This window comes from Clupea harengus, chromosome 4 (assembly GCF_900700415.2).
Source record: "Clupea harengus chromosome 4, Ch_v2.0.2, whole genome shotgun sequence".
In the NCBI taxonomy this organism is placed as follows: domain Eukaryota; kingdom Metazoa; phylum Chordata; class Actinopteri; order Clupeiformes; family Clupeidae; genus Clupea; species Clupea harengus.
The window spans coordinates 9846248-9862734 of record NC_045155.1 but is presented as its reverse complement, the minus strand read 5'-3'; the positions used below and the strand labels follow the sequence as shown (position 1 = coordinate 9862734).

Here is a 16487-nt window from a genome sequence, read left to right as displayed (position 1 = left end):
CCAGGCATCAACACTAGACATTCACTTCAATCAAAATACACCAAATTGCTTTTTTGAGCTAAAAGAGATTTCTCTATCTGCTCAAAGCAAGGTAGCCCACTTTTTTTATCTTCATTCCAGTCGTATTCAGCACGCTCTACTCTGTCTTTGATGAAGGTTAATTAAAGATAAGAGAGTTGTGGTTTCATACCTGACCAGGAAGTTGAGTGAGATAGGCCCAGACTTCTTGGAGAAGTCATGCTCAAGAACCCTGCGGTCCAGCTGCAGCCACTTGCACTGGCCGCTGGGAAGACACGGATAAACAGAGGGTTCATCGTTAAAAACGGCACCCTTATATTGGGTTTCAATGTGGGATACAACAAAATCAAATATATTTTAAAAGTTTATATTTTAAAAGTCAACAAACAAACAAACAAACAATGGAGTAGACAAAAACAAAGGAAACTCACGTGTCATCAATAAATGTGAGCCCAAAGTATTGCTTCTCTTTGAGGTTAAAGTGGGAGGACACTAAATCCAAGAGTTCGCGGGCCAACAGTTTAGGCTGCGGGGAGAGAGATCATGTTGAGGTGTGCAACTGAAACTGACACATGAGGACACTGTTGGCTTTGCATACCTGTGTTTCCCCCGGCTCTTTTTTTTTAGAAAAAAAAACGTGGCTGTATCTCTTGTGGCAAGTGGGCAGGGCTCACGTTAACGAGCGCGCAGGGTCGTTAGAGTCGTCATGAGACGTTCTTAAGGACATACCTGAACCAGCAGCTCTAGTTTCCGGTTGTCAAGGAGATGCACCTGGCATAGTCTCCCCTCTGTCATCTGTGGAGGTAAGGAGGGACTCGGGTTACTCTCAGCACACTGTCTTCCCCTCCCCCCACACAACTAACACCACAGTCACCACCTCACAACTGCAAACATGGGACTCAAGTACACAAGGTGTAGCCTGACGATGTCATACTCATAATTCTAGTCAGAATATGAGTCTGATACCACTCCATTGGGCTGTGATTATGGGGCGTGTTTCAACCGAACCAGGAGAAAAAAACGCCTCTTGGCTCAATTGGTTACCTACATCCAATCAGAACAACGTAGTATGTGACCAGGGCCAGCTGATAAATTAAACTTTTACCGGATCCCGTAGGAAGGAAGGCAAAAACATCTTTTCGATTGACAAATGCCTTGATCGCATTTCTCTGTTCCTCTTTCAAAATGAATGCACTGTCAATGTCTAAATGGACTCGAATCTATACATTTCAGCTCTCCAGCGGCAGCCATGTTTGTTGAAAACGAATTCAACCCGTGTGTTGATTACGGTACTGTTGATCATCGTATAAAGCCCGCCTTGAAAATTTGATTGGTCCGGCAATTTCTGTCCGGAGATAATTTCTCCCCAATGGAGCGACACCAGACCGAACTTCCCGACTTCAAATGTTGTGGGCGGGGCTAAGTTCGGTCTGGTATCCAGGCTACACAAGGTGACAAGTGACAGGTAAACGGCAGGGAGAAGACTTCTTTTCAAAATCATACCGGCTTTCACTTACCCTGGTAAGGGCTTAAAACAAAAGCAAAATATAAGTTGCCACTGAGACAAAAAAAAGTATGCTGCAGTGTATGAATAAAAATATATTTTATGATTGATGGTTAAATTAAAGTGGTTTAAGGAGCATTTCCTGGTGCGGAAACAAATTGCTACATCGGCTAATGAACTACAGGAAACAGTTATGCTAATTAATGTGATAAGCTGTCCCTTACAGTGTGAATACTTTGGATTGCCTCTGCTGAGACAGAGTGAAGCATCATCTCCTGGTCTGAGCAGCTTTGACAGATTTTGCACATGCTATTGGTCTCCTGTAGCGTCTCTCAAAACATTTGTTTTAAGCAATGAAGACAAGAGAGCTACAAAACATGCTGGTGGTCAACACATTCACTCCAAGGCTGCACATTAACAAAAACATTTCCTGAAATTGTCTTTCCTTGAACACTGAGTTTAGCACATGCAGATAGTTTATTTAAGACTGAAGGACACTGGAAGATTCTGGGCTTCTTAGCCCTGGCCTCCACAGTATCTCGCGTGATAACCACTGGACCGCCACTCAACCACTTGGCCGAACTTGGCACAGCTGAAAATAACTTGCGGACACTTTTGCAGAGAAACATAAACAACAAAAAAATGTTTTAAAAAAAAGAAGACACAATAAAGAACATCTGTTCACAACGCATATGCAAAAAGCAGGCTAGCCATGCAACCACAAGGGTGACACACAGCTTATGTGGTCCGGTGTGGCACAGAGCTGCTGTTTTCTTCATTTCTGACCAGATGTTTTTTCATTGACGTGGAGTGCAAGAGCTAGAACAGCTCGGGCTGTAATATATAATGGTCCAAAACAGAATATGTGTGGTCAAACAAAACACTGCTCTCCAGCAAAGACTTCCCTCTGAAATATCAACACGACATGACAAGTTTTCCAGATTTGAACGTTAACTCTTTCATTCATACATTCTGTAAGATCAGAGTGAAAGTAAGATCATTCAAATACGTGAACAGCATGAAGATAACACCAGACAACTACAGTAATCAAACTTCTGCATTTCATTGTCTAAACACACTTTTGCAAGCCTCGTCTGTGTGAAACAAACTGTTTAGACATCCAACAGCTGGCTGGTTACAGAAAGTGCAATCTCAACAAAACACTACATTTAGGTTGCCCATAATCCTTTTCACAAAATAATTACCGAAGCTGTTAATTACCCAGCTTTGTCGAAAGAGGATTTATTGCTATAGTAACACACTTTGGGAACGTGGTCTGGCCTTGTGCGAGTCTCCATTCTGTGTCATTTTCAAGATGACTCGGAATGATGTCAAAGAAACCTTAAATAATTCAAGATGTTCATGTACTCAACTTAAAATGCCAGTTCACATCAGTGTCCTGCAAAGTGCCGTGAGACTCTTTTAATCCAAATCAAATACACCTCAAATACATGCCATTTTTTAATTTTCCAAATGAATTCACTCAACGTCTAAACTAAATTAACTCAACATCTATGCTGACATGACACAACCCAGAAATTAACAACACAGCTTTCAAGCACCTCCCACACTCCTCTGAGATAATGTCTGTCTAATTAAGACACAAAAATGACTCCAGCAGCCAAATGAATGCAAAAAACGCAAAACACTAAACCGCATATCATGTGACAAATCACATCGGTCTCTGGCCTACAAATCTACACATAGAGACTGACAAACGCATTCCCTGTCTGGAGTTGGCTGACTCTGCACGGTACCTGATAGACCTCGCCCAGGTAAAAGCAGGTCTGCAGACACTGCTGGCATGACCTCATCCTCTCGAAGTAGCACCTCCTGAGCAGCCAGAGCGCGACGTCCCACAGGAACCTGCTACTCTGCACAAGCAGCTTTTCCACACTGACCATTAAGCTGCGGGCCATGGTCGCGGCGACGCCGACGACTGGTACACAAGTCCTGCCTTACGTAACGCTCTGCTCCCCGCCGCGCCGCTCAGCGCCGCTCGTCTCCTCTCTGCTCCGGGCCGTCTGGGTCAGGTTCTAGACAGGCTGTTCTTTCAGCCGCGCGGCACCCATTCGCTAAGCTCCAGATTTAAAAAAAAAAACACTTCAGCTCTAGCTAGAACTGTCACATAGGTGACGGGATCGTCCCCCACTCCAAATAAAGCAGGCCCCTGGCTCCTGGAGAGCTGCTGGACGGACGGACCCGAGCACTCATACAGACTCCTAGTGTTCCTCCGGAGCCGCAGCACAAGCTTTTTTCCCTCTGTTGGGGTTGGACAGGCCCAGGGCCAGGCAGCAGAGAGAGGAGGGCAGGCCCCAGAGCACTCCAAGGCTCAGCCCAGACCAGACCAGCCTGCCAGCCACAAGTCCACTGTGTGTGTGCTGTCCAACACACACAGACAGATGTGCAGTGGCTTCACACACACATACACGCGCGCGCACACACACACACACACACACACACACACACACACACACACACACACACACACACACACACACACACACACACACACACACACACACACACACACACACACACACACACACACACACACACACACACACACACACACACACTTGATCTTGATTACTCACACTGGTCACACATACACACTCATAGGCAAGCATGAACTCACACTCTCACTCTCACTCTCTCTCACTCACTCACTCACTCACTTACTTACTCTTTCTTTCTTTCTTTCTTTTCTCTCTCTCTCTCTCTCGCTCTCTCTCTCACACACACACAGCTATACCCCTCACGTCCAAAAACAACCCAGAGTAGCCACAGAGTCCTCTCTGCTCTGTCCACGTGTCCATTGGTCTCATGTTCGCAGTATCTTGCCACTCCAAGATAACCACTTCACTTCTTTTTCTCCTTTCCACTGTCCTCTACCCCGCCCCCCCCTACACACACACAAACACACACACCACCACTCCCATATCTTCACAAACACATTTCACCTTATTGCAGCTGTCATAATCTCTAATTTTGTGAACCAGGGTTTCTGCATCTGAAGCACTACATTCAGAAATGTGATCACAGACATCAAGCCATTTATTAGGGTCCCCCAAGAATGCCTAAACTCCATTCAAGACCGGTCATTAGTCTGTGCTTTAACATCAGACCTCTTCACCTCTTCATGGGGATTTCTGCATATGTATTTAACATTCGTTCCTCTATTTAGTTAACATTTCAGGAGAGAATGCTGAAGAAAATATCAGGCAGCATTTTAAACATACTGGTGTGAGCACATGGAAAAGTATGCATGCTAAAATTATAGCTCTGCTGTTTTGTGGGCCACAAAGCTATGCTGTCATTAAAATGGAAGAGAGGAAAACCAGAAGAACTGCATCAGCCACAGACAGCAAAAAGTCTCTGAAAGAGAGTTTTTCCGGCCCTCATCTGGAAACAATATTGCATTGTTTGTCCACATAACTCAAAACTGGCACGACACCCTCAAAGAAGCAGAATTATCACACCTCCTGCTGCTTCAAGGTCTCAAGTGTTTTGCACATTTCTTGGGCTCCTAAATGTGTAACATTTTTCAGAAAAACTCGAGCGTTTCGGTTGGCGAAAACCTAGTGCTAAAAATTCACATTTGTCTGGTCTCTGGAGTGTAGTGAAAATAATTCTTAAGCCATTCAGCCATTAAATAAGTGCAAAAGTAAGAATACATAATCATTCTAAATGAGGAGGCAGTAGATCTACACAATCATGTCCAAATAATGTAAACACAGTTTCAGTGACATTAAATGTAAAAAAATCATCCTGTGCTTGAACCTGTTCACTGATTCTCTTTCCAGCACAAATCTTGTGTAAGGCCAGACCTCGCTGCAATAAAAAGCAGAACTGCGTCTGGGGACTGAAACATGAGAAAGAATGGGTCCCGTTCCCGAGCCATTGGAGGACTGAATCAATAATGTTGTAAGCGTGGAAATACTTCAAGCCTCAAGTGGAAGCTGAATGCTACCATTGTAGAATTCACTACACGGCTTATCAAACGGCAATTTATGTGTCTGACCTCAACAAAAAAAAAACAAGCGATTCATGCTTTCACCCACAGGCTAATTGGATGAAAATGCCGTTTGTCCTATTGGCCGCTTCCACACGACTGGCCACACCTCAGCCCACCTCACTTTAGCCTGCCGTACACCTCTGCCAGCGCTGGGGCGTCTCGGCGAGTGATGTCAGCCCATGTCCCTGGGGAGCGGCCAAACTGATTTATCCTTTCATCAGGAGGGCCGGGGAAAGAGCAAGCACGCTCCCTCACCCCCTCCTGCTCTCCCTTCCACCCTCGCTCCCCTGTCCCGTGGCCCCACAATTCACAGCGCGGTAGCCAGGCCACTTCATCAATTAGGGCTCCAATCAAATCCATATCAAATGCTCTGTACCGGTAGTAAAGGGGAATTTGTTACCTTACCCGCATTGGGTCTTATAGTTAAAATAATGCTGGGGCGATTCGGAGAAATCAAGGCGGAAAAATGAATCAGACTGTCTCACATGCTGGTGGTCATTACATCTTCTTAAAGCGTGCCCCCATGACTCATTCACGGGCCAACAGGAAATCTATCTGCTCCAATCATTTTCAGGGAGATGGATTGTTTGTCTGCTTGGGTTGTTTACATTTGCCAGGCCACTGGTTGCCTGCTGCTGCTGATGTGATTGTGTTTGGCCGCCCCCACTGAAGGCCTTCAGTATTAGGTTGGACTGTCACTTCGGCCTGTTGTCTCAGAAAGTCATACGCTTTCATGGAACGACCTGAGAGGCCAGCCGGACAAAAGGTGGGTGTGGTGGGTAGCCATGTGTCCCCTCGCATCAGCATCAACGGCAGGGAAATGCAACACGGAAGAGAGCACCATCTCCTCAGAGCTCCCCCGGGCCTTAAAAAACCACAGGGAGGCTGTCCTGGAGGAAAACCTTGAGAGTTCACCTGGAAGAATAATATTTTTGCCAGACTACTGGGCTAAAAGACCACAAGGTCATTTTCATTTATTTGTCCTTTACAGAGGAAACCAACATGACCATCTTGTTAGAAGTAGTAAGTAATTTCTGAAATGCATAGTTTCAGCTAATTTAGTAGTCAAATGAAGATTATTGACAGTGACCTCAATGCAATTATTTACATATGTTGCAGACACAGATATGTTGCACTTCTACGTATCCTCTACTCATCATATGGAAATTCTGGTAATTCTCTTGATTAGAATGTAAGGAGAAGAGGATAAAAACACACACCACACAGACTGACTCTCTCCCACGTATAGAGAGGGAGAGCTAACAAAAGAAAGTAGGCTGTGTGTTGTGACAAAGTGTTAATAAAACAGAAAGCTCTGTTGGTTACAATGACATGCTGATCACTCTGACATGCAGATCAAAACACTAGTCTGCTTTAAGGATTCTCAATCCCAGCCCTCTTGCAGAACAATGACGGGTAAGCTTTCCACCACTAGATGGCAAAATATTTCAGTGCCTCATGTACTGACATTGTACCGCTGGCATGGGATACTGGATGTGAATATACCCCATTATTTCTTTAATACATATAAGAATAGATATATGTATGGAGGGATGACCAAATAAAATAGAAAATAGTCATAATTAAAGGAAAATACCATAATTTCCCATTTCCGATTTTTTCTGATGTTTCTCTTTGGGGCTCTTACTGCAGAGTTAAGATGCCCAACACATTTACCCTTGAGAACTTTTAAGCCTGCTTAACAATCAATCAAAGGAGTAGATACTGGGTCAAGAGGATGACTGCAGATGGCACCGAAAGGGGGGGGGGGAGTGAGCAGAGGCAAAAGAAGTCTCCCCAAACATCAAAGAAACATGTCCGCCACAGAGACATGAGCAGTGCCAGTGTCATATCGTGACTGGCCTGGCTAGTTTAATTTCCTGCGTCTCACCCCTTCCCCTCTCCAAAGAGTTTCATTAATGACATGCACACTACATGGCTATTGATCAGAGGCCCAATAGTATCACATTAGGCGGTGAGGAATCTATGCGGGATATCAATATTCACCCCGAGTTGTCAGGAATTCTCTTAAACCAATTATAAGACATTAGCCTGAAAGCATAATATGTCTACTGAATTAATGAGGCAATTTAAGACAAATATGCAAATGCGGGGCGAAATGAGAATGGCTTTGACTTTACAGCAAGGCCTTTCGATTCCTGGATGGGAACCAACAATTATTACACTTGCATTCTACTTTCTCAATTGATGCCTTTTGACTCACTGCCTTTCAGGTCATTGGATGCATGAGGCTATATAAACACGTACTTCCACCAAAGTCTTGCATTAGAATATAAGTGGAGCAAGAAAACGGCCTTTGGCCTTTTAAAACCGAGATGGCTGACACTGAAACTGACCAGTCAACCAGACAGCACAACCTTTTTTTAACTAAAAGAAGAACAGAAAAGAGAACCAAGAAATGGTCTGTGAGGCTGGAGGGGCAACGTAAGCCCCTCTGCCGCATGTGGTGAGCTAAAAAAAAAAAAAGACAGTGGGCAAGGACATGATCAGAGGACCAGGAGGCTTTGAGTGCTCGACCTCCAGGGGCTGAATGTTTTATGATGAGAGGGCCACAGGGGAGGGGGAGACACAGCCGTGGGCCCCGGGGCCCTGTGTCATGTCCTGGGCCACATGTCTGATGTGCAGTGGCCTGGGGCCGGAAGCCCTTGCCTCTCAGTCACATGTGCATCCACCAGACAGTAAGAAAAAGGAGAGAAAGAAAGTGAGAGCGAGGGAGGGAGAGAGAGAAAAAAGCTCTTTTGTGATGAAGATGATCGGTCTGTCGCTGGATTTTATTTTATGGTGGAGTGGGCATGCGTCAGCAGACTGGCCTCTCAGTCAAACCTCATGACATGTCACAAAAAGCAGTCACACGTTCCTTTTTTTGTGTGATGGTTACTTGGCCCACTAAGGTTAGTTTGGCAGTGACATGCGGCATGCTGTTACAGCACAGCGGAGAAGAGGCTTTCGGAGCCAGGGTTAGCTGGAGGTGAAGGAATGAGTGTGGCTACAGCACAATGCAGTCCTTAAGTGGATAATTGAATCTGTTTAGCACATTCCACTGACCATTCAGAATCTGTCTGTGCTTTCTTTCCTCCTGGAATAACAAAGCACCCCAAGTCAAACACAGACTCTTAACTGGCCCGGGTTGGTTTAGAAGGTTCCGGGGATATTTGGATTCAGTAACTACGGCGACACTGAAAAGCGAGGTCATTGGCAGGTTCAGATAACGACACATTGCTTCTTGGCCTGCACTGGCATCATAGAAGGCAACCTTTAGTGCAGGGCAACTCAGACTAACAATGACGTTTTGACAACGAAAAAATCATTAAGTGTTGAGATAGTGTTTCTCATTAGCATTGGCCAAAAAGCCTCCAAGTGCATTATCAGTCTCACTGTATGTGCTGAATTTGAATATCACTGTCATATCAAATAACTTGTTTTAATGTAAGATATATGTGTACAGAATAGCTACAATTTGGTTTTAGTGAATAATAATTTATAGGCTTCAAACATCTGCTTTGCTTGTGATGGTGTCTGTTTCTCAACATGTAATTAATGCCAGTCAAAATATATTGAGCATCAAAAGGAACCGCTTAAACTCTCCACTCCATTCCTCCACTTCTCATCAATTATTCACCTTAGCGCAGGTTAGTACTGGGAGAAGTGTATTTACATTTATCAAAGTAAAGTGGTTTGATAAATGTAAACAGGCATCGAAAAAGAAAATCACACCAGGCTGCCAAACCCTGGGCCTGGCCGGCATGATCCATAATAACCAGGTTGCCTTAGCCAGAGGGTGAAAAGGGTGTTTCTGATTTCATTCGCACGGGCACATCCGTGGTGCGTCCAAGGAACATATCAGACAGGAGCTTTTATACCCCTTGTCCTGGCGCAGTCCTCTCTTATCTCAGTTTGACGCTCTCATGCATTATTTATGTACCGATGTTTTGTGTGTCGCACGGCGGTGGTGGAAGACAAGGAGGAGGAGGAGGAGGAGGAGGAGGAGGAGGACCAGCAGGGCTGCGTTGGCCCTGGTCTCCTTTCGTGCGCGTCATGCGTGACTCACTCTCTGTTTGCTGGAAGGAATAAAGCCAAGGGGCAAGGTGGCCCGGGTAAACATGCTCAAGTTACAGGAAATTAAAAATAAAATGTGTGAAAAGTAGTACTGTCAATCAAAAAATTTACTTATTAATCTCACAATTTCCTGTGATTAATTGTGAAATCACAGAATTAATGCTAATGCTAATTCAAATACTATTGTTTCCTGTTTAATAGCATCTTTTTAACTTCTTTTGAACACAGATTATCTCCTGTGAACTACAGATTTCCAGTAAAACCATCAAGGCCATCAATATTGACAAAAGGGGCATATTTGTTATATGTGTAGCACGTAAAGTGTGTAGGAACTTTTATTTTGAAACAGGGATTGAGCAGAAGACACGAAGAAGTAAGAAGAGAGACAGACTTTTGTGGAAGGAGATACTTTGGATGGAGCTCAGCTCAGTTAGAACGTGGTGTGCAGCCCACTGGGTTAGCTCTAAGTTGAAGTGCTCAATGAACTTGCAAGCTTGTGAATTCAACTAAGCAGGTGTACGTTGGATGCCTAACGGACATAATGAGAAAACCCAGGCAACTGTGTTAATCACGCTAACTGTTTTAAATGCATTAAATATTTCACATGAATCAGAGAAAATGAACGCGTTCATTTTGACAGCACAAGTGAAAAGATGTGGAAACGCAATTGTGGTTTAAATTGTGAATTTATTTGTCTCGTTCGACAAGTATATGGTCTGTGACCATATAACCATATTGTTCATTCCCTAGACTAGGTCTGTAAATAAAGGCCTCGGTTGCATCCTCTACTGTATATCACAGTTACACCTGAATCAGTCATTCATTCAACACAAATAAAACCTATTGAACCTCAGCCAAATATAACAACCATCAATACAGAAGTTACGTGTCCAATTTCAGTTTATTCTACTGAAACAGGGTAAGTGGCTTCACACAGCACACACACACACACACACACACACACCACCAACAGAGCAAACACGAAATACACATGATAAAAGACGTCATCACAACGGTTATCAAGCTCTAAGCAAACAGTCAGAGGAGAAACAACATTGCCTTCCTGCCTTTCTGTCCACAGCACCGTAAACACAGACTACACAAGGTGCTCATTCGGTGTGAGGAAAGCTACGTTCACAGAAAAGTCTGTAAGCATACCTCAGCGTCCGTAGAGAGAAGAAGCCTCCTCCATTTTTCCATCAGGGTGGCCATGGAATGGTAAAGCTACCCCTGGAGTGCTGCTGACATTTCTTACACGTTTGACTTTAGGGAAATGACTGGTCACAACCTACAGCGTTCCAGTACGCCGTCATGGCTGGCCACAGAGGTAGGACGACACGGCCAGAAAATATCGACAGGACACCTGTTGTGTCAGCCTGAACACTGGATCCAGCCACTGAAGGCTCAGGGGTGTGGTCTGGGGCATTCTCCCAGATCTTATTTCTCTCAAGGCCTAATTCCGTCGGCACTAACATGCAATGCTAAAGAGCCTCACCCTGCATTTACTGATGGCAAAAGGTTGTGCTTCTTACTGTACTGGATGTGTGTTTGTGGAAAGAGGGGGTAAATGTGCTCCACAAGAGTGAATATGACTGCAAGAGTGACTATGACTGCAAGAGTGAATTAGAGTGAGTATGACTGCAAGAGTGAATATGACTGCAAGAGTGAATATGACTGCAAGAGTGAATTAGAGTGAGTATGACTGCAAGAGTGAATATGACTGCAAGAGTGAATAAGAGTGAGTATGACTGCAAGAGTGAATATGACTGCAAGAGTGAATATGACTGATCCAGGCTGTAATTTGCCTGAATGTCACTGCCCCACCACATGTAACAACTACAGTCACTATAACTACCAACTACATACCATATCATGAATTACTGTTCCTGTATTTGTGAACAATACCGCACAAAAGAAATAAATGCAGTTTTTGTGGCCCTGGGGTTTTCACCTGTGCCAAACACTGTTATTCACATAACGACAAAGGTACACATGTACTACTACCACTAGAACTCTGCGTCCTCCATTAAGCCCCTACGGCATTGGCAACAGCACAAATGTACAGTATTGCTCCCCTACTACAACAAACAAGAGTGCCTGTAAAATGGACTTTCCCTTGAGGGGGACTGCTGCAGGTGATTAATAGGGGATTATTACCACGCCGCCTGGAATGGCTATGCTGTAGTGTGCGAATCCCCCCCCACCCCTGACAAAAAGGTGCTGCAGAGTTCCACAATGAGGAGCTGCAACAGATCTGCAGTGGAGGGGATTGACTGCAGTCCCCAAGGGAGGGGGGCAGTCAGTCACCGAGGACGGGAGAGGAGAGGAGGGGAGAGGAGAGGAGAGCTCCACTCCTGGCCACGTTTCTGAACCTGCACGGGAGGGGAAGTCAGAGTGTGCTGCACTGGAGCATTTGTGGAGGGCGCTCAGACTTTGTTTCTCCTCCTCCCCTGAAGACGACGACTACAGAACTCTCAGGCAGAGAGCAGCCCTCTAGCATTCTGAAAGCCTCTAGCTCATTTAGCCAAATGTCTGTGTTCATAAAACACACAGAAACACCCTGTTTAAAGCTAAAAACAACTATGTACTATGTGTGTGTTGTGGGTTAGTTAGGTGCATGAACCTGAAAGGCCAGACTGAATTGTGAACAGAAAAAAATGAAATGTGAGAATGATAACAAATAAACCCACGGACAAGCCTCTTGCTTTGTTCTTCCCTAAAACCAGTCAGGCTTTCGATGTGTACGGAAGATGCATCTCCCTCATACATGCCAGGTCCATGGATGGCCCACCTTTCCCCTGCCAGACGCTACTGCTGAGAGGCCGGCAGACCTGCTGCTCAGACAGTGGGAATAATTAGAACGGTCAGAACCAGTGAGGCACAGGCCAGGAGACAGGATACGTATCAAGAGCCCATGGAAACAGAGCATCAGCAAGTCAGACAGACGGTCATTATCGCTACTCTGGTTCTTTCCCTTGTAAGCCGATTCTGTAGGATGCGTGTTTGGTTCTGAGAGACACTGAGAGATTTAAGAGGACGTGGGGGGGGGGGATTTCTTTCTTCCTTTAAAGTAAAAAGGGGAAACAGTCTCCTCCTGTGAATGCATCATGTGAGGATGTCAGACTCCCTCAGGAAAACTAGCTGTTAGCTGAGCGCTAAGCACACGCTGATAGAGGGTGTCGACATGCTTCAAACGGAAAACACTTCACCACAGCAACATGAGGGGACTCAGGATTCTAGAGCCCTTCTTCACAGACCACAAGCGATGGCAAAGAATGACACCGCAGTATAAATATGTGCAGTCCGCAAGTCACCAGTGATAAATGATCAGCACTGCTCAGCTGCTAAACTGTAAGAAAGCCTTGGCTGGGGAAAATCGTTCCATTGACTAATTTATGCCATTTTCTTCAAGATGGTGATGATGGCCTCCTCATTTCCAATTATCTCATGGATTGTCTTCACTGGAGAGCTGCTGCAAATTAGACACAGACTGTTTTTGACAGGATTTCCTGTCAAAAGGCCTCCTGGAGCTGCAGCGAAGAGTAAGTCACAGACTTCTAGTGACACTCCACTTCCCCGTCCGAAAACATTCCTCTAACTAACACTTCCTGTTTATCGCGCTGACCACCAGTGTTGGCGTCAAGATGTTTCTGTTCTTTTCCTCAAACAACAACGACGACCAACATGGGTTTACACATAGGAGGAGAAGGAATGTGTGGCTTGTCTTTTGAGCAAGAACACCATGCTGTGGTGAGAACTTATTCAGAGAGTTTGTGTTTATACGGCATCACAAACACAGAGTCAACAGACAGGCAGAGGAAAGCAGTCACAGTTCTTAGAGGAGGGGGACTGACAGTGGTAGTGAGTGTTGGCAGCAGGAAACCAGCAATGGGCCACCATGGGATTAGTAGGAGTGATCCACTCTATTGTGTCTAAAAAGTGGCTCCCAGTTGCTAAAGGACCTGCCTGAGAACACAAGCCTCCCTTCTAGCCATGCAAAGCAGTCCATGCAAATGTCCAACTATCACCATGACTTCATCTGGCTTTACAAAATACAGACGCCTACTGTCCAGACAAGCACAAAATACGAGTTTAACCCACATTTAGGATTAAAACAGTGAAAGACAAGCGCACACATGTTCCCTTATCTCTGCACTGAATCCCTCTTAACCCATGATAGGTCCCAGCACAGCCAAATGTTGACAGAATTATGCTAAATGTACACCATGTGTAACATATATGTCCACCTCTGCAACTGATCAGATATAATTTATTCTCTAGACCTCAAAAGAGTTAAAGTTATGACTAATGTCATGATTACATTTTTAATCATACAATACAAAACCAAAAATACAATACATGTGACATCAAAATGGCAATCAGTCTATGTGGCACTGACTGCTAATGCTCTGTGGTTCCTGGCATCTTCACACAATCCAACTAATTCAATGACCTTCACTTTAGCATCCTTGCACATTTTGTGGCAGTGATCTACAAATTTGACTCAACGGGAGAGGAACTCTATAACGCGTCAGGCCCAAATAAACCTGATCTTCCTTGTTTGTTGAGACACAGAGGGAAATGATACTCTACACAGGTCTGGATAGTAGTCATATCCATGTTAAGGTACATTTGTGTTCACCTACAACATGCATACACAAATTGGTAGTTCTCCAAATATGTTTGGTTTCATTCAAATTGCCTTCAGGAGTGACAACTGTTCCCTAAATTGCATTAAAAATGACAACGCTCATTTATGACAGCAGGTAAATAATGACCTACTATCCCCATGTCTTGTAACCACACAGACTAACGCAGTTTAAAAAGATCTATATTTTGTTAATTAGACATCTGTTATAAATAAACTCATTAGCCCAAGAAAAGTTGTTTATAGCTACAGAAACTTGTCCGAGTGCGCCCTTTGTTGTACAGCCTGTGGACATCCTACTGCTGTTATAGTCTTCAAGTCATTGTCATGTCTATTTCATGTCATTCAATCCCATTTCTTTATATCGATCCACTTGCGATTGATACTCTCTTCTTGAAGACCAACGTAGCATAAATTAAATAAATGTACATCCATCTGATTTCCGATACTGCTAGGGCATGCTATAATGAGCTTACCCATTCCCTATCAATGCTGAATACATGATTTCAAGGATATACGTAGGCTACTTGTTCATTCACATCACTGTAATTGAGCGATATTGCCCGATAAGAAGCCGGCATTGGCTCGGCCATGGTTAAAACCATTTTTAAAAAGAAGCATGAAAACGATGAGTTCAATTCGTAAGATCAGCCGGTGATTTCCGATTACACTGCAGCTACCGGCAAATGAATGATATTAGAAATCTATTCTCTTTGTTTAGAAACCCTAGGAGACACACCAAACATTGTAAGGTATGGAACATGAGCTAGCCAAACGTTAACGGCATTTCCCTGGCAAAACCTGCGTAAAGTGATAAATCGATTCATTCCCACTTTCACACATGAATAAGGCAGTTACTTGTCCATCAAACATTTGGAAAACCACAGATTACCGGGCATATTGCTGTACATTTCACAAGAGACTACAAACCTTGCTACTGGGCGTTTCCTTCTAATTCAGCTCGTCGTTTTCTGGCGTCCAGAAGAAGGCAGGTGTTTCCCCGGCACACTGGGAGCATATTCAGTCCATCCCTCGCCTATTCTTTCTTCGTTCTCTGCACAGGAGGAGAGAGGCGCCTCTCGCCTCTCGTACTCGCGCGTCGCGCACGCCTGCATTCATCTGTGCTCACCACGCCTTCGCCTCACTAGACCCAGCACCAGGGCATCCAGCTGTCTCCGCCAGACTCCTGCCATTGTGTACACACTTTAAATGCGAACTGAATTTTCGCTCGTTTCGCAAGCGATTATTAGCCCATTGTTCTTGCGGGGGTAAATAATGTATGCATTCATGAATGTATGCATTCATGTGTGAATGAATAGATAGATAGATAGATAAATAGATAGATAGATAGATACGTCACATGATAAATGTTTACGTACAGTAGATTGTAGCTTAGCTGGGCATGGCTATAGTAGGTTGTAGCCTACTGTATCCCAGAGGCTAACATAAATTTGCTCTTTTCAGGATTCCTCGGAAACCACGTTTATTGAGCTTGGTGATCACCAAAAATTTAAATGAATGGGATTCTCAATATGACAACATACAAATATTAGCCTACTGGAGTCGAGAAAACAGAGTGTTATTAATGTTGGTTCTGGGGTGAAGGTAGGCTATCATAAGTATAATTTACAACAAATTAAGTTTTCACTCTTAACACTTAATTTCCTTTCCCAAGACCAGGGAAGCCAGTATGGAGGTATTGTCACTTATATCATGACCAGTGTTATGAGGTCAAGCCCAGTAGAAGCCTTCTCATTTACAGCAAAATACCCAAATTCACATGGAATATACTTGTGACAGTTTGCATCTTTAAAACATTAAAACAGATACAACTGGACGAATACAAACAGGGTCTGAAAATATTTGTCATGACAAGAGATGTAACAGGACATCAATGTCATTCTACTCTCAACTACAAAAAAAAATAAAATGGTAAGGACACCAAATATATTTGAATGTTAGTAGCTCGCTTTTCTGTAAGAACTGTTTTTTTTTTTCATGAATTCATCTGAACTCCAGGTTTAAGTACTCAAACAGGGTTTGATGTCAACTCTACCACATTGAGAACTATTGGTAAAACAGAAAGCCATATAGGTTAACGGTGTCTGTGTCCATATGGGAGCAGATGAGCTACAATAACTGGTCATCAAATATTAATGTCCATGTCCACAGCCAGGTAGCAGCTTTTTTTTTTTTTATTAGGTTTTGCAGGTTTTTAACAA

General features: G+C 44.0%; 1 protein-coding gene across 5 annotated transcripts in view; it reads right to left on the bottom strand.

Moving 5' to 3' along the window:
* The window catches only part of frmd4bb (FERM domain containing 4Bb), a 29620-nt gene extending 13945 nt beyond the window's left edge, over positions 1-15675 (bottom strand). For 2 of the 5 annotated variants that reach the window (XR_004163550.2, XM_031566119.2), the window contains exons 1-4: positions 3280-3899; positions 748-813; positions 450-544; positions 191-283 (exon numbers count right to left, since the gene is read on the bottom strand). Coding sequence is in view for 4 of the 5 variants with exons in the window: in XM_031566119.2 (XP_031421979.1) it covers positions 191-283; positions 450-544; positions 748-813; positions 3280-3441 (416 nt within the window). In the remaining variant the exon portion in view is untranslated. Of the gene's footprint in view, positions 1-190; positions 284-449; positions 545-747; positions 814-3279; positions 3901-10775; positions 10988-15195 lie in introns of those variants that run through there. The other 3 variants (XM_031566122.2, XM_031566121.2, XM_031566120.2) reach the window with 3 other exon arrangements.
* Positions 15676-16487: the final 812 nt, after the last annotated feature.